Source organism: Scardinius erythrophthalmus (assembly GCF_964197995.2).
Source record: "Scardinius erythrophthalmus genome assembly, chromosome: 5".
Classification (NCBI taxonomy): Eukaryota; Metazoa; Chordata; class Actinopteri; order Cypriniformes; family Leuciscidae; genus Scardinius; species Scardinius erythrophthalmus.
In genome coordinates this window covers 50369459-50396978 of record NC_138225.1, presented here as the reverse complement: position 1 = coordinate 50396978, position 27520 = coordinate 50369459, and the positions used below count along the sequence as shown (strand labels likewise).

Below are 27520 nucleotides of genomic sequence, written 5' to 3'. Positions count from 1 at the left end.
GATTTCATGGAGACTTTAACTTGAGAAGACAAACACGGCACATAACAAGATTAAACAGTAACAGAAAAATAATATAAAAGCCTCGTTGTATCAACTGGATTTTTCCCATTTAATTTAAAATCGCTTCTCAGATGGAATGAATCTCACAAATGCTGAGGTTCCGGTGAAAAGTCAAGTTTTATTTAATGATATTTATCGACTTCTATGGTCAAGAGGGAAATTAAAGATGGGAAAGCAAACATCCTATCCTAATATATGTTGCTTGCAACAATAAGCCATGTGTTTCTCTTCGTCTAGCTTGCCTGCAGAATATTATTATATTACAGTCCCTGAAGTGTTTGGTTGTAGTTTCGGCATCTGCCAGCAGGTGTTGCGGTGTTAAACAGCCTCTGTGTCAGTGTGACTCCAGCCAATGACGTCCCTTCAGAGGCTGTATTTGCGGAAATCAGTACAGATCATGGTTTTGAGCTGAGGGTGCTGCTGCTTTCACTGTCGTAAGTATTTTAAACCTTTATTTAGTTTCTACTTTTCCTATATGTTTGTTCCATCGTCTAAAAATACCTGTGCTAACCTAGCAAACTAGCATGCGAATCGCTATTTTGTTTTGTCGAATGTGCGACCATCCCAAATCACGCTGTCAAATAACGTTGTCCCATAACAAGCTGTAACATTACTAATAAAAATAAAAATACGTTCGTCTTTGTGAACGTGTTTCACAAGCGAATATGTGTCAAAGAAATTGAAAATAACTCCATTTCGTTTAGCCATAAATCCCTTCTCCCAAATTTCTGTTCACTTGAAATATACAGATGTGTCTAATGTCAACTGTCACTTGAAATGCTAATTTTAAGGAATGATGAACCGACGTCAAAGTATTTAAGTCCATAAGGGATAATATATAGTTATCCCAATAATAGCAGATTGATTATCTTACAGTGCAGTTAGACCCCCACCCAGCCATGATATTCAATGTTATTTCGTTCGACTAAGTCAAAATGTAAAACAAACAGATTGAACATATTTAGAATACAGGACAATACATTCGTAAACAATACACTTTATGAATTGTTTGACGTGGCAAGGACAAGACAAAGTCCTGTTACAGAAGAAACAGATGACGAAATGCACACAGCAGACCTAAACCACTGAAGTGTGTCAACACGAAACATGAGAAGTATAGAGAGAGGAGGGTGGAGGTGAACAGAAGCTGTGTGATAAGGAAAGCGAACAGTATTATTCAGGGTGGATAAACCTGAGACAGACTAACCGGTAACACTTGCCAGTGAGTTAGTTGATGAATTAAATGTTTTGTGTGTAAATGCATATTTTATAATTTTAACATATGGCCTGTATTCTTGTTACAAAGCATCCCAGGTGCGCCTGAAGTTGGTTGAGTGAATAGAAGTATTGTGCAGAGCTGTAATCTAGACAAAGTAAGTATCAAATCTAAAGATAGTTTGATTTATTTAACAGTTTGCTGTCTACATTTGACTATTCTTCACAGTGCTATGACTAGTCTGTGTGCTAAGATTACATTTAGTTCATTCTCACTGTTTTGAACAACTGTTTAGCTTTTTTGCGGCTCACTTTAATATTACTGCCGTGTGACAAATGCATTTATAAAAGTATCAGTAATTCATGTATTCTCTCAGGCCCTGTTTACACATGGCATTAAGATGCATTTTCGTCAATCGGATCACAATTTGACCACACTAAATAAAACGTTTTGAGCTTGTCCACTTTCGACAGCTTCCAGAGGTAGTCGAAAACGCGTTCGACCGGATTGCTTTCATAGTGTAAAGGCTCGTGTGGTCGAATGTGTTCAAACAGACACAGAAGACCGTCTACTCTCCGTCTACTGAACTAATGCGTGAACATTATGGGAAGAGCTCTAGCCAGACGGGATTTAAACTTTGTCGGCTGGAGACTCAAGTTTGGTTTGAAGAGGAAAAATGTACCAAGCACAATGTTCTCTCAGCATTCCTGATTTCTAACACACACTCACAGCGTTCGGCGTGATCTTTTGGCTGTCAGAGCCGAAACTAAAGCTGATGCTCTCCGTATGTTCTTCTGTCGTCTCCAGTCGTGTTCATATGTAAATTGCGTGAGCTTATGTTGTCCATTAGATTGAATTATCAAAAAAAAACATACATTTACCCGCCCATAGACCCTCACCTTGAAGAAATCAGGACAGAAGTGGTTGAAAGTGGACAAAAGAGATGGATTAAAACACCAGGTGTAAACGGGAATGTGTCTCCCTCGTCTACTTGTGATCCGATCGACCAAAACGCATCTTAATACCAGGTGTATACCTGGTCAAGAAAAAGTCATATCTCATATCATATTTTTACAGACCTGTTACAACAGTTACTTCAACTGAAGTATTTTTTCTCTTCAGATGGAAAAATGAACAAAAAAACAGATGAAAGAGACTTTTGGAGGAACTCTTGTCAACTTTAAGAGTGATTGTTGAACTTCGAGCAGATGCTCAGATGTCTCTTGTTTGCCGCTCTCTGGATTTCACCCCAAACTAAACTTCAGTCATGGGACTCTTTCCCTCCATGTCCAAGATCATGAGGAAGGGGAAGTTTCTGTTTCTTCTGCTGTTGTGCCTTTGCGTTGTAGCATGGATAGCAACATTCTCAAATGATGACACAGTTAAAACTGCCCAGGAGGGATCGAATCAACCTGGCGACGTTAAGAGTGTCGGGGGCTTTCGTCAGCTGGAGCTGGAGTCAGAGATGATGCAGAGCGTGGAGGAGCGTGTGGAGGAGCGTGTAGAGGAGCGTGCGGAGGAGCAGTCTCCCAAACAGAGCTGTCCAGAGCAATCGCCCCTACTCCGTGAGTGTGCTCTCATTTTATCTTTAATACGTTTTTGTGGGTTAATCTTGACTGAGGGTGTGTTCACAGTTGTAGTTCTGTTCGCTTGGTTAGTTTGGTCCGGACCAAAAATCCAAACAATGCTGTGCTCTGGGGTAAATGCGCTCGTTGTGTGTGCGTAGCTGAAACTATGATGGTGTTTTGACCAGCTGAGAACTCGTGAAGAGATCATAAACTGTGTAAAGGAGTCAAAACAGCGGCAGGAATCCCTCCGTCACACACACACACACACACACACACACACACACACAGATCTGCTGTGAGGAGACACGGTTCTGATGCCTGTACTGAGCAACATCGCCATTATGACGAGAAAAAACAGGCATGTTTGAGCATTCTGTCCTTGTTAGGGTCGCATCTTGTGACATCATGTCCTGTTTTTGGTTCGTTTACATGTCTTTGGTCCGTGTTTGTGTTCATATTTCATTCGAACCGCACCAGAGTTGGTTTGAAAGTGGAGCAAGACTCATCTTTTCAGTGTCTCGGTCCGCTTGTTTGGGGCACCAGGGTCCAGATGGCAGCGTTCACACTTATTCAGATGAACCGCACTAACAGAGCAATCGCACCAGGGTTCGTTTTAATCCAACCAAACATGCCAAGTGTGAACACACCCTTTAAAAAGAACACAACATTGACCAACGACATCTAAACGAACCAAAAAGAGGACGTGATGTCACAAGATGTGACCCTATAAAGGACAGAATGCTCAAGCATACCTGTTTTTTTCTCGTCATATTGGCGATGTTGCTCATCACAGTTCAGTGGATGCAATGTCCACTTTCATACAGTGGGCTTTAAACAGCTCATCATTTTGCAGAAGATTTAGTTTACAAATAACTGATAGTCATGACCTAAATATGATTTCCATTTGTGATTACTAAAATTTGGCTTTAGTAAGTTATTTTTCACACCATCTGTCGCGCACACACTCAAGCTCTGAGGATTGTGGGATGAACAATTTGGCGAATTTGACTGGCGCGAGAACAGCTGCAGTCGGACCAGTCCAATTCACCAATGAATCATTCAGTGCGATTGACGAACCGATTCAACAGTTTAATTGAAAAGTGTCAATTTCTTCAGTTTGATATAATGAGAAACGTTGCGTTTTTATGAAGTATGATATTACTCTTTGGACTGTGGTAAAGTAAAATGTTCCCAAAATTAAAATCTCTGATAAAGTAAAGACACTTGAAATGTTTTACTTGCGTACAGTAACGAAGTAGAAGCGCATTTGTTGCAGTCCATTGCATCTCATTTTGTGTTTCATGGAAAAAAGAAATTATACCGAATTGGAATTACATGTGGATATATATTTTTTTGGAAATATTAGGTCTGTGCAAAATGAGCTGATAATTCTGGGTAAAGATGAGAAACCATGAAACTGCAACTCTGAGAGAAATGTGTGAGAATCTCATAACCACCTCTATGTGAATGTCAGTGTTTACACGATTTTTTTTTTTTTTTCGTTCCACAGCTGCTTGCTAATTTGGGCTTGTTTCCAAAGATGGGGCCCTGTAATTAATGTGGGCCCCAGCTGGTGCTGTATTTAAAGACTGCACCTGGGTTGTGGGCCTTTCACTTACTTGCGGTTTATTTATTTTCTGCTCCACAGGAGGCTCTTTAAAGCTGTCATTTGAGCCCTCGCTGACGATGGAGCAGGTAGAGAGTGAAAACGGGGAGGTCGTGGAGGGTCAATATAACCCCTCTGACTGTACGGCCAGACAGAGCGTGGCCATCCTCATCCCTCACCGAAACCGAGAGAAGCACCTGCTCTACCTCCTCTACCACCTTCACCCTTTCTTACAGAGACAGCAGCTTCACTACGCCATCTATGTCATTCACCAGGTAGGCGAAACTCCCATTAGCTCTGGCGGACGTTGAGAGTTTTTGTAGTCATATAATCATCGTTGCTAGGATTTGCCAATGAAGCTTCCAGAATGACTTTCTTGGTGCCATTTTTAGTGGGTTCAGGTGCTAGTAAAGGTTTCTTGGACCAAAAACATAATTTAGTTTTTATGACCATTTCCTACCTTCTCTGTGACTTTAAACGGAACCATTTATTTGCTTTAATTAAGACTTAAACATAAACGCCCTCTTCATATGTGAAATGCGTAACAGTGTTTACTAATGGCTTTGCTGTGGCGTCCATTATAGTTTGCACTGGCCCATCCTTAAATAAGTCTGTTTGCAAAGTCTGCTGCACATTGTTACACACATTCACCAAACAAACTAACTGTTTAAGAATAAAAGTGCATTTGGATGATACTCTTTTTGTCCTTTAGTTATACAAAAACTGGAATGATGGTATTGTTGTCTTCTCCTCATTATTTCACTGGGACTGAGGAAGCCAAGTTTCTAGCTACTGAATTACCATTTTTGACTTGTAAATGTGGGCAGTTATGTGATAATGCGTTTAGTCTGATAGTCACATAGACATAAGACATAGACATAAGACATAACAGACATAACAGTCTGTTTTTGCAGCTTAATGGCAACATATGGTCTTTTGGACTGAAGAGGGAGTTTTGAGTTTTAAAATCAAACTTTCCACATCATGATATGACATTTTTAACTACAGCAGAGAAAAGTACCACCAGCTGATGCTGGTAAAACAAATATATTGCATTGTACAGTTTTCACTGAGGAAATGTAATGTGAAGTAAAAACGATAGACGCTGAAGCTCAAGGTCTTTTGAAAGGTACACATCCTCATGTCATTCATTTTTTTGCCAAAAGCTCTGTCAGTAATTCTGTTAAGCTCCTACAACAATAATTCTATTCTTGCTTAAAATAACAACTCTTTAAAGGCCCATTCACTCCAAGAACAACAACCATAACTACTTGTATAACTACTTAAATACTTGAGCTTGGATTCCGATTTCGTCATTGTTTTTATCGTTCACCCGCTGGAAAACAATTGTTCTGAAAGTGATTCCAACTATATTGTTTCTCTGTGCTGTTATCGTTATAGACTCTGCTATTCCTTGATATTTTAGAACGATTTTTAGAACTATATTTATTAAAGTTATCGTCCTTGGGTAAACGTTTCACGGGGGTAGAATCACATAAATAATAATTTCCGTACTGTAACACAGTATTTACTAATGTTGAAACATTTGTCTTGCTTTGTCCGCTTTCCATTCTCACTGGTGTTTTTTTAAAACTATATAACAGTAATATATTATTATAAGTATTGTCAGTATTATACTATTTTGCATCAGTGATGTATTTAAATTGTTCACTGTCATGTAACCCTTTTTAAGGCCATCTGATCAAACCCATTTTACATTTCTGTCTCTCTAAAATGCTGAAGTATTGCATACTAAAGTATTGAGGTGTAGCTAAAAGTAGTAACAACACTAGTTGAACTACATTTTTCAGTAGTTATAAGTAGTTCAGTTGTTCAAAACAAGATTACTTGCCAGTGTGACAAAACACTACATCACCTTTTTGTAATATTAAAACGCAGTAATAGTAATAATCAAAGACTCATCTAAAATATACATTTTCTCATATGATGCACTGGGGACAAACCCATTTTGCATTAGTTTGTGTGTATATGTGATAATAGTTTATAGTTATTAATAGTTTATAGTCTGTCATTTCACTCAAAATGGAGTAAGCAGTTCACCTTCTCTGTCCTTCCACATTCCAAACAAAAAATGTTGGTAATTTTCCAAATGTTAAAAAGTTCCGTGTGTTAAGACTTTATTATACTTCAGTGTAAGTGTGAGAAAACCAAGTCTGAGCGTGATTCTCTTTAACAGAGGAATATAAAGGAAGTCACAACACAAGATTTGCCCGCGTCTAAAAACTGTGTGTGTGTGTGTGTGTGTGTGTGTGTGTGTGTGTGTGTGTGTGTGTGTGTGTGTGTGTGTGTGTGTGTGTGTGTGTGTGTGTGTGTGTGTGTGTGTAAAATGTATGTGTCTGTTTGTCCTATAGGCTGGAGATGCTACATTTAACAGGGCAAAGTTATTAAATGTTGGCTACCTCGAGGCCCTGAAAGACCTGAGCTGGGACTGTTTCATCTTCCATGATGTTGATCTGGTTCCTGAGAATGATCATAACTTATACATGTGTGGGGAACAGCCTAAGCACTTAGTAGTGGGGAGGAATTCCACTGGCTACAAGTGAGTATTACTGTCTTCATTTAACAAACACGATACAGGCCATTCTGGGCTTTGACCCAACAACATTTGGGTTAGAAATACAACACTGTAATCAGTTAACAGTACTGTCAGTTAAAGCAACAGAAGTGACAAGTAGTAACAGTACTAGTTAACAACATTTTTCAGTAGTTCAGCTGTTTGCAAAACATAGATTACGGACCACAGGGCTGGTGGAAAAAACTACACGGAGAGACAGACCAGTGTCAACATTTCTGAATGGGTCAACTCAAGACACATACATCTGTTTTTGTGATGAGCTGCCAGTGTCCGAAAGTGTGACATCTTTGCATCAACAGTATTTGTTCAGTTTAGTTCTGTACACTTTATACAGATTTTGTCTAAAGTTCTGTGCAAAAGTCTTTGGCGCATGTTGCCACCTGGATTTCACTGTGCTTTTTATGGATTTTTGAAACCCAAAATTATGGAATTTTTCTTTTCTTTAAGGCACTTAAATCTGCTTACATTAAAGGAGCATTGCGCAAGTTCTGAAATTTCTAACCGTTACTGACACCAGTGGCCGTTAGAGAGACTGCAGCCAGTCTCATGCTCGTTCTCGGTGCTCACGCTCATACGAGCACGACACATTTGGCTAGCAATTCGGACCCGACTCCTCCACACACAATTGAGCCTACAGGCTGATAGAGGCAACCGTGGTGGACAGTCAAGGTGTCATTCTTTCTATTACATTATGGTTGGCTCATAAATGTACAAATGAAAACTCTATCTTAAAGATTTTTTTTAAGTAAAAACCTACACATAATAGCCCCTTTAATAGATAGAATGTACTGTAAATCAGAGGCAGGACAGCTGAACACATTCATTTGTTTGGGTTCAGAATTATGAATTTTGATAAGCTAATATTGCTTGTCCTCCACTTAGGTTAACAATCTTTGCGCAAAAATTGCGTTGCTTCCTTGATTTTTGCATTAAATTCTGCGATTACAAAAATCACTAAATCTTGGAGGGATTGGCATTTGTTTTAGCAATCAATTAACCTGTTCTATATGTAGATCATTTTATTTTGTTTTATGATATTTTTATGACATGAAAGAAGCTAAAAGAATTGTTTACTGTGAACTGTTAAGTTATACCACTTCGGTTATCCCCCGAAAACTACGGCTTGCTTATTTTTGGGCTTGTGTTTTTAAGACCAGTGGCCAGTTGCAAAAACATAGCCATTATGTTAAGACTATGTCTTAAGTGCTAGTATCTACACTAGGTAACTGACTTTAAAAAGTTATGAACAGTCTTTAAGAAAAAAAATGTGATGACTAACTTATAAGACTAGTCTTAGCAGTTTATCCAACCGGCCTCAGGTCATTTATTTCTCTAGCTCACTCAGTTTTTAAGGGAGATTGCAGGTAGGTTGTATGTATTAAGCATCTCAGAGATGCTTTCCCCTGTTTTTCAAAATATGGTAGTCAAACGCTTGATATTCTCTGTTCTCCATTAGTATTCAGCTACATTAAATATAATGCACCCTAAGTCATTTCTTAATTGCATCACTGAGTTATTTTGTGAAATGACATGTTATAGTTCTTGTTTAATATTTAAAAGACATTCATCACTTTTTGCCACTGACTTCCCAGACTCCGATACAAAGGTTACTTTGGGGGGGTTTCGGCCATGACGACGGAGCAGTTCCACTTGGTAAATGGCTTCCCAAACTCTTACTGGGGCTGGGGTGGAGAGGACGATGACCTGAGGAAAAGGTAAGATGAACTTAGGACACCGTTAAGGATGTGCACCAGTAGTACACACTGATTAAAACCCACTGACTACTATTTATTTTCTTCTAAAGTAGACAAAATGACCAAAATGAAATGTTGCTTTTCAGTTCAGGTTGACATCAGGTTAACATTTTGAAAAGAATCTAAAATATAGATGCATGTAGCAGTTTTGAAGTGTGTTCTCATTTCTCATCTCTCATTTGGCCAAAGAGCGTGCTGAAAAAATGTTTTTTAATCATCAAAATCAAAACCCCCAAAAAAGACATGAAAAATGCAGAGCCAATTTGTGCTTGAGTGTTGAGTGAAGGGAAAAGTTCATTGCCGTTGATACTATCTCTGAACATTGCTGTATATTTCTCATTGTTGATGATTTTAATAGAACCATGTTTTTCAGGGTGGAACTTCAGAAAATGACGATACTGCGGCCGTCTCCTGAAGTGGCGCGCTACACCATGGTCTTTCACAAGAGAGACAGCGGCAATCAAGTCAATAAAGACAGGTCAGGTCAAGTGTGAATGAGAAATAAATGTTGCAATATTAGGGTTACTCTGGTCTTGCAAGAGACCACAGCTGAAGGAACATTTTTGAGAACTTTCATTTGTTACATTACACCAAGGAAATGAGATTGAGACATCCAGTGTCTTACATAATCATCACACTAAAACATTATGGTTTAGATCAAATATGTACTGTACAAGTTATAAGCTATTACAACCTTAAAAAATATTTCCTGTAAATGTGAAACTCGTTGAACGGTTGAAGTTAACTTTTTCACTCATCAGCAAATGTGGCGACTGAATTTAAGTTACCAGTCATCCAGAAGTTCTACTATCCAAACCACAAGTTCTCAGCTGGTCAAAATAATATCATATGTAGGCTACGCACATACGAGCGCATTTATCCCAGAACACAGCATTGTTTGGATGTTCGGTAAGTTCCGTCTCAAAATAGGCAATATGTCATAAAAGCCGACCAATCAGGTTGTGAACATATCCCTATGCCTTTAGGTTCGGTGTTAAAATGCCAATGTGAACGCTAAGCGGACCAGGAGTGTTTTTTTTTTTGTTAGTTTTTTTGGTCCAGACCAAACGAACCAAGCGAAAGTGTGAACACATCCTAAAAGCGTTAAATTAGATTTTAAAAACCCACGGATACCCTGTTCTCAGATGCCTAGGTATTAAGAACAGGTTGAATATCGGCTTCTTGTCTCCATGCAAGTGTACTGTTATGCTTCGTTTAGCAAATGTTGGAGGCAAGCGGGTAGACATGATATCGCAAGTGAATTTATCAATCTTAGCCCACCAAATTGGCTAGTGAGTTGATAGTGACCTGCCACCGTTGGGTTTCACCAGAGACAATTTATATAAAAGGACTTTCCTAAAAGGACTTTGGTTTCACCCACATTTGGTGGGATAGTGGGTGTATTTCAAACCCTGATATCAATGTATTTGCTTATCGTAACTATAGGACATTGGGCTTTCATCTGATAAGAAGACATGCGCATAAACTATGATTGAAACATGTACCGAATAAACTCAATGCGCAACAGAAAACTCACGTGACTTCACCTCAACAGAGAATGTGATTGATTGGACTAACCCGCAGACCAATCGAATTCCACAGCATCTCAACTGTTGGTTTGGTCATTCTGAAATGCCTGAGCCAAACCAATCACATCGTGTATAGAGTAGGCGGGGCGGGCTTAACATAACGACGACAGAGTTGCGACGGTTCCCTGCTACTTGAAAACAAAGAATGGCTGCTGCTTTTTATTACAGATATTTTGTGCCAATTTCACTGGAAGTGACTTTTTTTCTTCTTCTCTTGAACACGTGGAATCGCAAATTTTATGCCATATTCCAATTTTTCACACAAGTTAAATTTGCAACTTTGGATGGAAACATAGCTACTGAAGAGATGCGTAGTTTCAGTGTGGCATCTAACGCTTTGCTTTCACTTCACCCATCACAGGATGCAGCTGTTACGCCGCACTCCCCAGATGTGGAAGAAGGATGGTTTGAATTCCTGTTCCTACAAGGTCCTGTCTATCGACCGAGCCCCACTCTTCATCAACATCACCGTGGACGTCGGCCAGCCTGAGCGTGCTCACTGAGTCTGGATACTCAAGAGACAGCTTGCATTGAAACACAGCATTCACCAGTGCCTGCCAGAGCTAACACCAGGTGTTGTTTCTCCACCCCAGGGTGCACTTACCCATCTGACCTGTAAGATAATATGGCCAGAATACTGATCAAACACTACGTTTAAAGTATTACAATAGTCAAGTAGAATTTAAATAGATCAATCAGGTATAGCTTTCATGATTGAAATTTAATATTCATTACTTCTAGTGAACTTCTAGTTTCACATAATGCATTCTGTATGGCTTGTATTCAATTAGGTCATCACAGAAAATGGCAAAACAAGAGTAATGGAAAACAAGAGAGCTGTACCTGACTGGTCGGAAGAGATATGTTATTATGTACAGTATAGGCTCAAATATTGATATAGATGTATATGGGCAGAGCGTGTTCTATGATGTTGATTTCAGCTGAACATGCCTCTAATATCGGTCCGGTGGAAACTTGTAGATTATTAGTAGGTGTTTGGGTCCAGGGATAATGTTTAATCAGTTTCATTTCAGTGAAATGTAGCTGTAGATGGGTTTAGGCCAATGTTTAAGACAGTCATAAAACTGGGAGGTTAATTTACTGACTTTATGATCAGAGGAAAAAAAGACTTGTGATTACTTAACATAATATCATATGATGGGCTGTCCTGACGGGGTTTATATATAAAAACCTTAGAATGATTCATACATTACAGAAACTTTCCAGAAGCCGAATATGACTTGAAACTGATCTCGACACGCTGAATTTCAGTACAGTATTGGCCATCTTATCAAACCAGCTGATTGATGAGTGTGGGGACAGAAATGCAAGTTTGGATTTTATGTGGACGATCATGAACTCCAAGATTCTGTATAGTCGACATGGTCATTATCTAGTGTTCTGCTGAAACTTGACAAATGGAAATCAAGCACTCTAGCAAATCAAACCCTAGGCTAAAACAGTGCATGAAGATCAAATTAAGTTACATTTTACTTGTTTTTTTACTACGTTTTTGTCATAATTTGATTTTTATTTCAGAAAATAAAGATTTATTATTATTATTATTATTATTATTATTATTTCAGAAAACCTGGTATCACATAAAATCATCTTAACTCAGTTTTTTACTTTACATTCTGTGGCACGTGCACATTTAAAAGATTTGGGTGTTGTAACTGTGAACATTATATGAATTTTATACTGTGAAAAAAAAATCATGGGCAAAGGTTTGTGAACATTAATCAGAATTTTCCACGAATAGGGTGCAAATTGGGATCCTGTTAATTTTTGTATAGCAGTAAGGGAAGAAATCATGTTGGAATGGGAAATTATATTTTATATAAATTGTTAACTGCCATGAAATCACCACACGAGTACCTTTAATCCCACTTAATATCTCGACAGCCCCCTTGAAATTGTGATTTTAAAAAAGAATTATAATTATTCTATAGTTTAAATAATATATACAGTTTGACATCTTGAGGTTTATCTGAAAGTTTAGCACTTCGTCTGATAAATCTTTGTTGAAAAGGAACCTTTACGCCTGTTTTTGTGCCCTTTTCATGGAAAGTGCTCACCTCTCATGCAGTGTTGAACCTGTGTGTGTGATATTGAGAAAGCCAGTTTACTGATGTTAATACTGCAATAAAGAATGGCATTCAACAAAGACTGCAGCTTTTTTTCTTTTGTGAAATAGGTTGTATACAAGTTTGCTGGTATAATACCATATATGATCTAAGCATATTTACTACTCATTTATGTTGATTGGTCATGATAAATTTAAATAATTGATCACAAATAAATGTATTATAAGAGGACTATCTCTAAGAGATACTGTTGGAAATTGTTAGCTATATATATAGAACGGGTATTGTTCAAAATTCATGTATAACTTTGATGAAAGGTTTTGATCCACTTCAAATGTTGACTACTGAATTTATTTGATGCAGAGTACAAATGCACACACTTATTATTTGTGCATTAAAGGTGCATTCAGTAGTTTTGGTGCTAAAGTTTAACTCATTAAGGAATAAATAGTTTCTGTGGAGAGTCATATGATGAGATTAATCAAGAGTCTCGGGATCTTCCTACTCCCCCTAGTGCCATTTATTGGAATATACAGAAAATATAGCCTACTGTTGCTACTGTGGCCTATATAGAAATGGAAACACGTGTGGAATACATGTAACAAATCAAATTAAAGAGGTAACTTTCAGAATTATTCACAGAATATGCTATTTTCAAGATTATATTATCAAAATATGTCAAATTAAAATGAATAGGCTAATTAATGTGTCCTCTATAAAAATTAATTGCATCGAATATACATAGATAGTCCTCATATAATACATTTATTTGTGATAAATTATTTAAATTTATCATGACCAACAACAAAAATATGAGTAGTAAATATTCTTAGATCATATATGGTATTTCAGGCATAAAAGTCACTGTCCAAATTCAGTCACTGTTTTTCATTATAACTCCTTCAAGTGGTTTATATTTTAACTAAAATAAGGAAGTATGAATGAGAAGGGAAGTTCGTATTTACGAGTTGGGAAGGCGTGATTTTTTTTCCCAAACCACTTCAGCGGAAATCCCGCCCTGCAGCCTATTTAATTGGTTCAGGTTACAGTGACGGGTAGGTTTAGGGATCAGTGTTTGGTGTAGGCAATCTGTGACGGGTAGGTTTAGGGATCAGTGATTGGTGTAGGGCAATCAGGGCGGGATTTCCGCTGAAGTGGTTTGGGAAAAAAAATCACGCGTTGGGAAGTCGCAATTAAGAGTCAGTTACGTTCAAAGCACTTTTGTTGTTGTTGTTGTTGTTGTTGTTGTTGTTGTTGTTGTTGTTGTTGTTTAAGGAAGGGTTGGTGATTTGTTCCAGAAATATTTTTTTTTGTTATGCTGGTTGAAACTCTCCTCACATCCTGATATAGCAATCACTAACGTAAGTGGTATTGGCCTAAATGTAGCCTACATGGTCTGGGGAAGTCATATGACCATACAATGTTCTTCCAATCATTGCATTTGGTCCGAATCACACCAAAAATAAACAAATTTACAAACAAAATAGGCATTGAACAAACAATATTAACAATTTACAATTCTTATAGTTGCAAATAAAGTAAAGGCGATGAAGTCTCAAATCAAATATACAATCATAAAGGGCAAGGAATAAAAAAATAAAAATGAGTAAATTAATTCAATAGGCTATATTTAAATAATTGAAAAAACAACATTTATAGAAAAGTAAGTTATTGTAAGGGGTAAGGAGCTATAGGCACTTAACTCATTAAAGAAGTAAAAAATAAAACTGCATTTATAAATGAAGTATTTACATTCTGTACAGAGTTAGACAGACGTGCAGTCACCGAGTGCCGCAACCGAAACAGCAGCCGCCTTTTACAGTTCCTCCTGAACCAAAACTACCAGCTCATGCTGTTCACACCATCACTACCGTCATTTGGAAGAGATGGAAAACCGTGACACTCGGAGCGCCTCGTGACTCGAATTTACGCGTTTTAATGGCAACACTCAACGCTGAAATGAATCTGCAGCTGTCAGGTGGTACAGGTCAGTGCTCTTTAAGTTCTTTATGTTCATTATATATATAATATATTCATTGTAATGGTATGTGCTTTGAGACATGAGGTAGATTAGCGCCGTCTCACGTGCTTTGGAGGAGGCGTGGCTTTAGAGACGCTCTGAAGGGAGGGTGGTATCTCATGCTTTCAAAGCTAGCTGCTATTGCTAGCCTCCCGAAACTTCTAGAAAAAGAACAAAGAATCATCATCAGGTGTGTTTTGCTTTTTTGTTTTTAATTCATTTATGAAGCCACTACAAAAATAATCATTCTAGGCTACATATTAAATTGGCATGTTACAATGCTATCATGTTTTTTTTGCAGACTATTAGCTTATTTTGTTTGAAATAAAACAGCCTGACAATGTCATGTGTGATACACTGTTAAATACCTGTAAGTATTGTGGTATTCCGCCATGTTTCTCACTGACACACACCTAAGTTCAAAGAAAATCCAGAGTTTCCTAGTCCCAATTAAGTCTTTCCCTGCCAAAAAAAGAAACGCTGGCAGGGAAAGAGTTAGGCCTGAGACTTTGTGGTGGCGTTCATGTGCATTTAACTCATATACAATATTTCCGAGTGCTTCAGCAAGTGTATGAATGAACAATTTTAGGGCACAAAGTTGTTCTTGCACCATTACAAAATGGCCAACACCCTATATCCTAGTACACTGTATGTAGGGGACAGGGAGAGATTTCGGACACAGCATCCAATGGATCCTCATTAATCAGTATCAAGAACACATCTGGGTAATTTCATGCATCCTCTGTTTGATGATTGGAATTGAACGTTGTCGGTTGATGATGATGACAAGACTCAGACTGTTTAAGAATGCATATTGGGAAATGGGCAGTATTCTTTGGGAAATGGGCAGTATTCTTTTGTTGGAGTAAGGAAACTTGTGGCTTGTGTTTTGGCAAAAGAGCATAGAGTAGCAGTAATTGTCCACCCCTATAAAGCTCCTCAGTCTGCATATACAGTGAGAAAAATAAGTATTTGAACACCCTGCTATTTTGCAAGTTCTCCCACTTAGAAATCATGGAGGGGTCTGAAATTGTCATCGTAGGTGCATGTCCACTGTGAGAGACATAATCTAAAAAAAAAATCCAGAAATCACAATGTATGATTTTTTAACTATTTATTTGTATGATACAGCTGCAAATAAGTATTTCAACACCTGAGAAAATCAATGTTAATATTTGGTACAGTAGCCTTTGTTTGCCATTACAGAGGTCAAACGTTTCCTGTAGTTTTTCACCAGGTTCGGGTCATTGTCATGTTGGAAGACCCAGCCTCGACCCATCTTCAATGCTCTAACTGAGGGAAGGAGGTTGTTCCCCAAAATCTCGCAATACATGGCCCCGGTCATCCTCTCCTTAATACAGTGCAGTCGCCCTGTCCCATGTGCAGAAAAACACCCCCAAAGCATGATGCTACCACCCCCATGCTTCACAGTAGGGATGGTGTTCTTGGGATGGTACTCATCATTCTTCTTCCTCCAAACCCGTTTAGTGGAATTATGACCAAAAAGTTCTATTTTGGTCTCACCTGACCACATGACTTTCTCCCATGACTCCTCTGGATCATCCAAATGGTCATTGGCAAACTTAAGACGGGCCTTGACATGTGCTGGTTTAAGCAGGGGAACCTTCCGTGCCATGCATGATTTCAAACCATGACGTCTTAGTGTATTACCAACAGTAACCTTGGAAACGGTGGTCCCAGCTCTTTTCAGGTCATTGACCAGCTCCTCCCGTGTAGTTCTGGGCTGATTTCTCACCTTTCTTAGGATCATTGAGACCCCACAAGGTGAGATCTTGCATGGAGCCCCAGTCCGAGGGAGATTGACAGTCATGTTTAGCTTCTTCCATTTTCTAATGATTGCTCCAACAGTGGACCTTTTTTCACCAAGCTGCTTGACAATTTCCCCGTAGCCCTTTCCAGCCTTGTGGAGGTGTACAATTTTGTCTCTAGCGTCTTTGGACAGCTCTTTGGTCTTGGCCATGTTAGTAGTTGGATTCTTACTGATTGTATGGGGTGGACAGGTGTCTTTATGCAGCTAACAACCTCAAACAGGTGCATCTAATTTAGGATAATAAATGGAGTGGAGGTGGACATTTTAAAGGCAGACTAACAGGTCTTTGAGGGTCAGAATTCTAGCTGATAGACAGGTGTTCAAATACTTATTTGCAGCTGTATCATACAAATAAATAGTTAAAAAATCATATATTGTGATTTCTGGATTTTTTTTTTTAGATTATGTCTCTCACAGTGGACATGCACCTACGATGACAATTTCAGACCCCTCCATGATTTCCAAGTGGGAGAACTTGCAAAACAGCAGGGTGTTCAAATACTTATTTTCCTCACTGTATATTAGGTTTTTTTAAGCATTTGTTATTTCCATGGAGAAAATTAATGGGAAAACACATATGGAGCCAAGGCTATTGAAAAAGTAGGCAGTTTTCACTCTATTACATCATGGACTGGGATTGTCTGACAGGCATCCGATTGAATTCGCCCTTTGTTTGCTCCTGTCACATGATTCAGGGCTGCTCTATAGGAAGAACAACCTTTGGCACATGGTGGCTTGACACAAAAAAGTGTCTGTTCTTATGCTCTAAATGCTTTAATCTGTGGTCTGATTTTTTTTTAAATGCCATATTTGAAAGGATCCCTTTTTTGTCTGTTGATAATAATGCTTTCTGCGCCTGCTAAGAAAAGCCATTCGAAGAAATGTTTCTGATAAAGCAGCATTTGTAATGTATCAAGTAAAATTATAAGCATATTTTCCCCATCTTTTACTGTTTTTTCAATTATTTTATCCTTAAATTGATAAAAAAGAATTTATAATTTTACAAGAAAAAAGGCTGTTCTTTTAAACGTCTTATTCATCAAAGAATTCAAAAGAAAATGTATTGCGGTTTAATAAGATTTTTTTTTTCTTGAGCAGCAAATCACCATATTAGAATTATTTCTGAAGGGTCGTGAAGACTGGAGTAATCATGCCGAAAATTCAGCTTTGATCAAACGAATATATTACATTTTACAATATATTCAAATAGAAAACAGCTATTTAAAATTGTAATAATATTTCAAAATATTAAAAACAAAATCCACATTTTTGAAGAGACTTCAAACCTTTGAATGTATTGTACATCGACAAAACTTCTCTGAAGGCAACTTTGTCTTCCGTCACTTAACTTTATGAATAACATTTTCATCTGCAGCAGAAATGTGTACAGATAGTGAGTTATTAAATTTTTTCCTACTGATAAAGTATGTTTACGAGCTGCTTTATTCATAAAATTGAATTCAAATTAAAAAGTCAATTGACTTCAAATCAATTTTAAATCAAAAATGTATTGATTAAACCTAAACCTGAAAAGTCTACAGTAAAGAGAGGTTTGATCAAAGGCTTGGCATCCGCAAGCCTACAGTATATTGGTTAACCAGTGTCTGAATATTGAGGGTTGGGGTTAGAATCTGCCCTAGTATTTTAACCATAACCATGTTTAGCAACAACCTTTATAAATGAATAATAACCTCCTGACATTTTCTCACACACACAAATGGCAATGAGAACGAGCCTTTTGGACATATGAAAAGTTTTAAAATCGTAGAAGATGGATGCTTCCTTACTTGGTGGATCTAATATGTTAATAATGTCAAGGTTACTGCTTGCATGGCTAACTTTGTCAGCATATACTGTCCCAGATCCTTTATACTTCCTTCCTCTCAGATCACAGCAAAATACCTCTTTGCTGGCTGTCACACACATAGATGTATATACATAGATGCCTCATCGGTCGAATATGTCATCTACGTATACATATCTATGGTCACACATTTGTATGAACAATATTAAATACACACAAAAAATATTTCACACTTTTTGAATCATTCGACAAAATTACAGATTGGCTGAAAATGATGCACAATAATAAATACTCTATTCTTTATTTCCTTTAAACATCACATTTCAGTATTTCATATAGTCTCCAGCCCCCTGTGACCCTAATATAAGGATAAAAGCGGTTTGGATAAAGGATGGATGGATCTCATATTTCATCTCAAGCATGTTCTTTATTTGCTTGTTTGGCTTGTTGGTGACCAACTACACTAACTTTTGAAAAAACCTTGCAAATGGCAAGAATGTTGATCCCCCTTAGCATGATGCTAAGGGGGACGGTCAAAACCAGACATACTGCAAGTCGTTTACATACTGTACAGTAAATATTGAAATGGTCAGTTTCTATACTCTTTGTTTACATTATCATAACTTCTATGAAAAATTTACTCATAGAAGAAAAAGTTCTATATAGAACCATAAAGAGTTCTGCCAGGCGCTTCAGATAGAACTTTTTAGAAGTTCCAATCATGGGATCATTTTATGGATTAAGGTTTAATAAATTCATTTTGTTTAAATAAATTTTTTATTTGAATACAATTTTATAAATTAAGCGGCTCGTAAACATACTTTATTAGTCGAAAAAATGTAAATAACCCGTTAAACATTAAAGTATTATGCAATCATTTAGGGCCATTTCACATCTACCTTGTTTGGTCCGGATTTTCTGACTTTTCAGTTTGATCCGAATCAAAATAACAGGTGTGAAACCTCCCCTGGACCACGGTCCGGACCAAACAGACAGAATTTGGTCAGACGAAAAGAGGTAGTCTCGGTCCGGATCAAACTGAACAAAGGTTTGGTTCGTTTCTAGTGTGAAAGCATTTTCTGTATGGTTCGGACTTTCAGACCATTTATAGGAAGTTCCGGTGGTTCCCGCAGGATTGCTTGCAGTCTTCTCCTCCTTTCCTGCCGGCGACAATAAAATGTTCGCACAAAGAAGACGTTCATTTGGCGAATTTGAACTAGCCTCGAGTATAGTTGGTGCTGCAGGGAGTAATGCCGTAATAATATCAGTATAGTGGCAACGATATGCGTCTGTTCATTCATTCTTGTCAAAGTTACTCGCCGAATTGACAACACGCTGACGTCAGACACACGTCCGTTTACAAACCAATCAATGTCAAGATGCAGCAGATGATGACGACAGGACGCAAGTTTGTCTTGTAAAGTTCTTTAGTGCGCTTGCATAATTGCAATGTGAAACCAAACCAAAACTTACCGAAAGTTTAAATTTATCAAAACATGAATTTTGGTTCGGACATTGGTGCGAAAACGCCCTTAGACATTTCTCCCTGTATAGAACCATTTTGGCATAAATGGTTCTTTAAAATTGAGCCTTGAACCTCAGGGTTCTACCCTGCTGAAAAATCCAGCACTGCTTCTCACCAGCATAAGGTATATTTTGCTGCTGGTCTCCAGCATGGGATGCTGGATGATGGTTTGGTACCCAGCATGAGAAGCGGTTGTGCTGGTGGACCATGTTGTCTTTTGGGTGCTATATGATTCCAGCAAGACCACAACAAAACTTGCGGATGTGTTAAAAGTTCTTTAAGTCTATTTGAAGTCACCGTTATGGTGATTAGTGTTTCATTATGTGGCGTTCAGTTGGACACTTGGCTCTTGACTTTGGTTGAATTAATTCTCTTTCAGCAACTGTTGAAAGTGCATGCTATCACTATTGACTACAATATGACATGCTCCTGACTGCAATGACATACCTTTTACTGTGTGCACTTTTTTGGGATCAGTGACTGACCGCTGGATTTTGACATGCGAGCTCCCAAAGGACCATTTAAAGTCTTTAAAATCAGCAACTTGTCATTTTGAGCTTTCATTATCAATAGCTCTTTCTTAGTAAGAGCTCTTCTCATAACCCCTGTTATTGAACAAATGGCTTATGATTATGGTGTTATTTGGCATTTTTCTTTGTTTTCATATCAGTTTTTGTTTTGCAATGTACACAAGCTTTTTTAATTCATTTGTATATAGATCCTTTTAAACCGGAGACAAATCCTTTTAAACATTTCACCAGTTTTAATTTTTACTGTTTAAAATTTCAGATGACTTTGATTAATAATATAATCATACCTAAACCAATTAAACCAGCTTCACCAGCACCAGTTTTGCTTGAGAATAGCATGATTATGCTGGTCCTCCAGTTAGACCAGCACCAGCAGAAACCAGCCATGAATTCATGCTGGTTTATGCTGGATTTTTCAGCAGGGATGAACCCCAATGAACCTTTTTTGTTCTAAGAGTGCAATACTCTTATGATGGATTTTCATAATTCTGGGACAAAAGTAAAGCAACAAAAATCTAGACATAAAAGGCATTTGAAAAGTAGCAAAAACTATGATAAATAAGTCACAGTTAAAAAGCTTCCAAAACAGAAAATCTGGAAAAAGGTATCTATTAGTTTTAATAAAAATTCGCCCGTGGGACATAGAAGTGAAGAAACACTCAAAATGGCTAACTAGCCGTGGTTAACGGGAACCTTGTGTTTTTCCCCCTCTCTCATCTGCTCTGTAAAGTTCTCCAGTTTTTTCTGCATCGTTCTGCCTTTCTCTCTCTCTTTCTCCCCCCATCTTGCTGTCCCTCTCCCCAACGTCCTTCTCTTGGTCTGTTTTTGTTTTCCAAACAAGGTTCCCTTTACAGGAAATTGTGTATTCTGGAAGCGTTCAGGAAGGCAGAGAGCAGGTTTCCTGTTGGAGCCATGGCTACAAAAAAGAAAAAGGGAGGGAGGAAGAGAGAAAGCGGGGTGGCCGGGGGGGGGGGTTGGGTGAAAGGGGTTCGGTAATGTCCAAAGTGGTGAAGAATAAGCAGGCAGTTACTTCTCTCTCCTCCCCTCGCTCTTCTACCCTCCCCTTTGCAAAAAGTTCTGACATTTCAAGCCTCCACTCAACATCAGCACGATGACCTCCTGAACAACGTGGAACGAAAAGGATAGATAGATAGATAGATAGATAGATAGATAGATAGATAGATAGATAGATAGATAGATAGATAGATAGATAGATAGATAGATAGATAGATAGATAGATAGATAGATAGATAGATAGATAGATAGATAGAAGTGGAGAGGACAGGAAACTGTCTCCTCTGCAAAGCTTCTTGGTGGGACAGAAGCTCGTGTCGTAACTTTTCCCCCTCAGACTCGACACAGAATCTCACCTCTCTCTGTTCAGGGCTTAAGGGAGGAGAGACCCTGATGATGAAGTGACGTTGGGCGTGAACCACTCCAGAGTTCTTCGCCCACACCAGATCTTTGGTGGCTCAGTCAAGATGTGAGCGGATGATTTCTTTTGTTTGACACTGTGGACTTCCTGATTTGGGACTCTTCTTTTCTTTTCGAGCGCATTTCCCCACCCTTCCCATCCCATGCGTTGTGGGACCAATGGTTGATTTTAAGGTGTATTTACTCTGATCTGGATACGTTACGGAAGCCTGATGAAGAATAAGGCTGCCAAGCTGAAGTCCAAAAGGAAGGGAACTGAAAATGCGTTCGGCTGTGACTTGACTGAACATCTGCAGAATTCAGGACTAGACGGTAAATTCCTCTTTTCCGCACTCACTCCTCCTCTTGCCATTCATATAACGGCTGCCCCTTTCTTTCAAAGCCCCAGCAGTCATAATAAGTTGACTTTATTAGGAACCCACACCAGAGCAGAAGCCTGGGCCTCTGCGTAAACATTAGCTACGTGTAATAAACCAACACCCATTTCGGGTGCTGGTTGGCTGGTGAGTCTGTGTTTTTGTTGCGATTGAAACAGAAGATACTTTATTCTTGTGCCGGACACTTTTCCTCTAGCCTAAAACCATTTAACTGGAAGGTATTGCCTAATACTCTCCACTTTTTGAGAGCGTTATAAAACTAATCTGAATGTAATCTTAACCTGTTCAGTGCTCATACACATAAGCATTAAAAGAAAATAAAGAGCAAAGGAAATGTTCAGAGGAAGAGGAAGGGGGAAAAGAGGAGGAGAAAAGGGAGGACTCGATTTTAAAGATATACTGTTCGTGTTAAATGGCGACATTGTGTTTATGAAATATCACTACATTTCTTATCAAAGGCTGTTAAACTAAAAGCACCGATTCCCCTTAAAGTGATCGTGTTTTATTGAGAATATCACTTAATTTATGTCTATAATATTTCAATATGCCATTCATTGGACACTCTTCATTTGTTAGCTCAAAGTGGATTTTTTGTTCCCATCCATAACATCAATTTCGGTGTGTTTTATGATTATACATTTTTGATGGATATCAACAATAACCTCTTCATGCTGATCCAGAAGCAGCTTTTCCTCTGCGTTTCCCAAGCTCTAACATTATAAGAGACAAAACACAATGCTGATCTGGAAACAGTGTGGTGCCACCCGTAGTTTGACAGATCCATGTGACTTGACCGAGTTCATCTGAAGCCTGTAACTGTGAAACAGTCTTTTGTTTAAGATCCTGTCTGCTCACATGTTTTGATCGTTGAGGCGAGAATGACCGTAAATGCTCTCGAGATATTTATTGGAAACTTGATTTGAATACTGTGCAAATTATTTGATGTATTTGATGTAAGATTATATTCTATTGTAATATTGTTTACATTTTTTAACTACACTGTAAAAAAATTCTACCCTCCCCAACTCAGAATGTGCTAGTGATAATGTGTATTACTCATTATTCACCATCTCCTAATTTCAAGTAACATAGTTGAAAAGTCCAATCATTTCCTTTCAGGTTTACATCTACATTACACTTTGACTTGGTATTTTTACAACAAGGGTCAGTTCACCTGGAAATGAAAAAATTCAGAATTTTTCATTTTATGTAAATCCGTTTTTTTTCTGTGGAAAACAAAAGGAGAAAATGGGACTAATGTACTCTGTTCAAAGCAATTCCAATGAATAGAGCACTGTAAAAGATTTCTAACCTCCCCAACTCAAGATTTTCTAGTGACAGGTCACATCTAAATTTTTCAATTGGCCCAAGTGAAATTCTGTAAATTTAATTTGATAATTTACAGAATCTCACTTGGGTTATTAAAAAATGTAGATGTGAGCAGTCACTTGAAAATTTTGAGTTGGGGAGGTTAGAAATCTTTTACAGTGTACAGTAAGAAAACACAATTGTTAACAATTATTACTAATACTTGCATCATTCTTTATTGACATATCAACAGCAATAAAGCAATTCATTGATTTTATTTCATTACTTAAGCATCTTAGTGATGTTTAGACGTTATATGAGCACAAAATGGATTTATACTTTGTGGATAGATATAAGTGCTAACTAACATCCACCTACCCCATTGTGTGATATCAAATAGTGAGTTGAGCAGGAAAGTCAGAATCCATTTTGGATGAATTCTTATGTTCACCATCCTGAAAGGCCTGCTTATTCCTTCATGGATTTGCAAGACAGTTTTGCAGGTTAGGCTGGTAAAGAAGCCTCGTGTTGGACACCAACACACCAGTCAGACAACAAAACACAACATGTGTTAGTATTCTCAACAATATGTGCTTTACTTTTCACTGTCAGCATTTCCTTCAGGTGGAATTTACTGACTACACCAAATGAAAGCTAAAGCAGTTTAATTCTAAAGTTAAAACTAAAGCAATCATTTATCAATGATTGTAAAACACTCGAAAAGTATCTCTCTGTCTGCCAGCAGGTCAAGACGAGAGCTTCCTCTCACAGAACAATCATTCATTCATCCGGCCTGTTGGAGGTCTTCACTGCATCCCAAGCAGAATTTCTGAATAGTAAATTATTTGGTTTCCCAACATTACCAATTTTTACTTTCCGTTCTTTAAAATTCGTAAGATAAGATGATTTTGCCTTTACTGAGGGATGTATGGAAGCTTGTTTCCACCACAGAAAAAAAAAAAAAAAAAAAGATAATTGCAACTTTTTAATCTCACAATTTTGACCTTTTTTTTTTTTTGCAATAGTGAGTTTATATCTCACAATTCGGACTTTATATATAAAGTGAGATAAACTATATAAACTTATTCAGACTTTATAACTCGCAATTGTGAGATTATATTTCACAATTCTCAGACAAGGCCAGTAAATATTGTGTCATAAATAACATCAGAATTGGGAGATATAAAGTCGCAATTGCGAGTTATAAAGTCTGAATAAGTTCATATCTCGCAATTGTGAGCCCTCACAATTCTGAGAAAAATAGAATTGCGGAAGTTGGAATTGCAAAAAACTCAGAATTGTGTTATAAAAATTTGCAATTACCTTTGAAACTGAGTTTATAACGCACAATTTTGATGTTCTGAACAATGCTGAGTTCATATCACAATCTGGAGACAAAATCTGAATTGCGAGTTCTAAAGTCAGAATTGCAAGTTCTAAAGTCAGAATTGCGAGTTCTAAAGTCAGAATTGCGATAAAGTCAAAGTTGTGTGATATAAACTCGCAATTGCAAAAAAAAAGCTGCAATGACCTTTTTAGCTGAGAGTTTATAACTCACAATTCTGTCTTTTTTCTAGCAATGCTGAGTTTATATTTCCGAATCTGGAGAAAATGTCTGAATTGCGAGTTCTAAAGTCAGAATTGCGAGAAAAAATCTAAATTGCGAGTTCTTAAGTCTGTTTCTCGCAATTCTGAGTTTATAACTCGCAATTCTGACCTTTTCTCCAGATTCTGAAATACAAACTCAGCATTGCGAGAAATAAAGTCAGAATTGCATGATAAAAAGTCACAATTACTTTTATTTTGTTCCGCAGCAGAAACAAGCCTCCATAGGGGATGTGCTGTACTGTGTGTTGATTTTCAGTTACTCTATCTCTCTGTAGTTATAGCCTATTGATAATGGAAATCTCTTTATTTGTTTTAGATAAAGTGCTGTGCTACACATTTAGGTGAAAGATTTGTGCTTCAGTTTGTAGATAAGGGTAGATTAAGCATGGGAAGTGTAGACTTCCTCAGACTCTGGATGGTTCATTGGTTCAGGGCTGCAATTGCTAATGTTGTTTCCTATTGTGAGAGGGCTATTTCATTATTTAAAGCAGAGCACTTGAATAATACTTTCAGTTCTCTTCTAAATGGACCATGACCCATTACAGTGCTTGGCAATTTATTCTGTGATCAAAGTATTTCGCATCACGCTTAAAAGTTGTTAAGCCTATTACTCTATAGACCTTATGTAGCCCCGCCCCTTTTCTCTCTTCCGGTTTGTATTTCCACAGCATGAAGGTAAGATCTTACGGATTTATGAATGAGCCGCTTATTTAAAAATCTTCCCGGTCTACTGACATTTGTTATGACATCCGTCGGTTGTCCATTTACAATAAGTAAATCCACTTCACCAGCTAATTACTATTCGACCGCATTGCCTTAGAGATATACAGAGCTACTGCAAGAATGGAAGTTCAAAGTCAAAATTTTAATGCACGCTTGTTTCTCTTGCACATATGATCTACACCTGTCCACATCTACCAAACAACAGATGCACTCTACTGAAATGCAGTCTGACATAAATAGAGTATCCTCACCATGTTACAGGCCTAAGAAAAAAAAACGTTGCTGACAATCTCCAATATCAAATTGATTTGAATAAAATAAACGTGAAATATATGAAAAAATTGGGTTTTTAAATAAAATGCTAAAACTATATAAGCTGTGACCTAGTGTTTAGTTCACAGGCTCTGATATATTAGCGCTCATGTTGGCAAGATGAGCTCAAGTTTGATTTGTATACCATATCCTCCAACTTTTCATCATAATTTCCTTGGTTTCTCAAGTGTTTCTGTCCAACAACAAAAAAGGCCAATGAATGATTGAATTTTTTATAAATAATAATAAAATTAGGTTAAATTGAATTCGATTGTGGCTCAGAATCAGGCTTAAATACAAACTGAATTGAAACAAACTCAGTAAAACAGTAAAATCAGATCCAAAAGTTTCAAGGTCCAAAAGGGACACAAACGTTGCGTGAAAGTAATCCATTGTGGTTTCTGAATCGATGCAATCACTTTGTATGATGAACAGACCCAAATTTGATTTATTCACTGTCAAATCAAATCACACAACGACATCAGTAACATCAAACCTCATTGGTTCTTGTGTGTCGTGACATCATGACACAAGTACCACAGAGGTTTGATGATATTGTTGGTCAACATATTGAATCTAGACCCTGTTTTTTTGGCTAAAGGGAAGAAAAATATGATTTTGTAGTGGTAAGGGGAATCGGCTCCAGCATCCCTGCGACACTTCATAGGACAAGTGGTTTGGAAAATGGGTGGATTGTGGTGGTGTAGAAACAATTTTCACCCAGAAATTGCTAGTAAATTTCACGATTAATTGTAAAGAAATGGCATAACATCGAATTAAATGTGAAATTTTGAAGTAGAAAGAAAAGAAGAAATTGTATTGTATGGTTTGGAACACAATTTCTCCATTTGTGTTAAATGGTAGAAATAAGCACAGTAAAATAAAGATGATAAAATGACTTTTACTGTGATAAACTTCAGGATTAACCATGTATAGGTTGCTGTAAAATAACAGGATAATGCTAGCCCATCATGATACTGTCTGTTTAGTGTCCTCTAAACAAACCTAAACAGAGCTTAAAGATATCATGGCTGAAGGTATGTTAGGAAGTGATGAAGTTGGGTGGGAACTTTCCAAAGGCCCTTTAGAATAAGAGGAAGTGTCATAAGTAATACCAGCTGCAAGGCCTGGGTGTGTCAGGTTTCCTCTGAAACAAACAAACCATTTTTAACTTCCTGCCCTAGCCCACCTTCTCCACAATAAGCAGCCGACAGGATAAAGGAAGGACGGTGTAATACTGTAGTCTACATGAAACACTACAGTCTCAAAGAGAGAGAGAGAGAACAGAAATGCACATACTGTACAGATTATTTAAAAGGATAATACACAAAGAATGCTGACTTTAAGTATCTGACAATATTTTGCAATGATGTATAATAGTTGATAAATATTAATCTATGTATGTATCCAAATTGTAATAAACATTTATATGTAGGCCTCTCTTTTGTTCTTGCACATAAAAACTGAAGATTACTTCAAAAGTATTAGCTTTAGGGTATATATTTCTCAATACTTTCTCACACAAAGCCTTGTCAAAGTGCAAAAATCTACATATATACCCCAAATAATCTC

The 27520-nt window shown here is 37.6% G+C and overlaps 2 protein-coding genes across 3 annotated transcripts in view; both read left to right on the top strand.

Moving 5' to 3' along the window:
• Positions 1–410: 410 nt before the first annotated feature.
• Positions 411–12550, top strand: b4galt4 (UDP-Gal:betaGlcNAc beta 1,4- galactosyltransferase, polypeptide 4). The gene is made up of 8 exons (XM_081365045.1): positions 411–494; positions 1367–1433; positions 2399–2841; positions 4493–4725; positions 6823–7010; positions 8639–8761; positions 9174–9278; positions 10751–12550. The coding sequence occupies exons 3-8, from the start codon at positions 2544–2546 to the stop codon at positions 10890–10892; spliced, it is 1089 nt and encodes a 362-aa protein (XP_081221171.1). The 5' UTR covers positions 411–494; positions 1367–1433; positions 2399–2543; the 3' UTR covers positions 10893–12550.
• Positions 12551–21172: 8622 nt separating this feature from the next.
• The window catches only part of arhgap31 (Rho GTPase activating protein 31), a 28379-nt gene continuing 22031 nt past the window's right edge, over positions 21173–27520 (top strand). For both annotated transcript variants that reach the window (XM_081366897.1, XM_081366898.1), the window contains exon 1: positions 21173–21932. In XM_081366897.1, the coding sequence (XP_081223023.1) occupies positions 21833–21932 (100 nt within the window). In that variant the 5' untranslated portion in view covers positions 21173–21832. The remainder of the gene's footprint in view (positions 21933–27520) is intronic.

Bases quoted from the DNA above. Each gene is read 5' to 3' on its own strand.
- b4galt4 (XM_081365045.1), top strand. From the start codon at position 2,544: ATGGGACTCTTTCCCTCCATGTCCAAGATCATGAGGAAGGGGAAGTTT. The intron at 2,842-4,492 runs GTGAGTGTGCTC...TCTGCTCCACAG, and splicing joins AGAGCAATCGCCCCTACTCC to GAGGCTCTTTAAAGCTGTCA. The intron at 7,011-8,638 runs GTGAGTATTACT...CTGACTTCCCAG, and splicing joins AGGAATTCCACTGGCTACAA to ACTCCGATACAAAGGTTACT.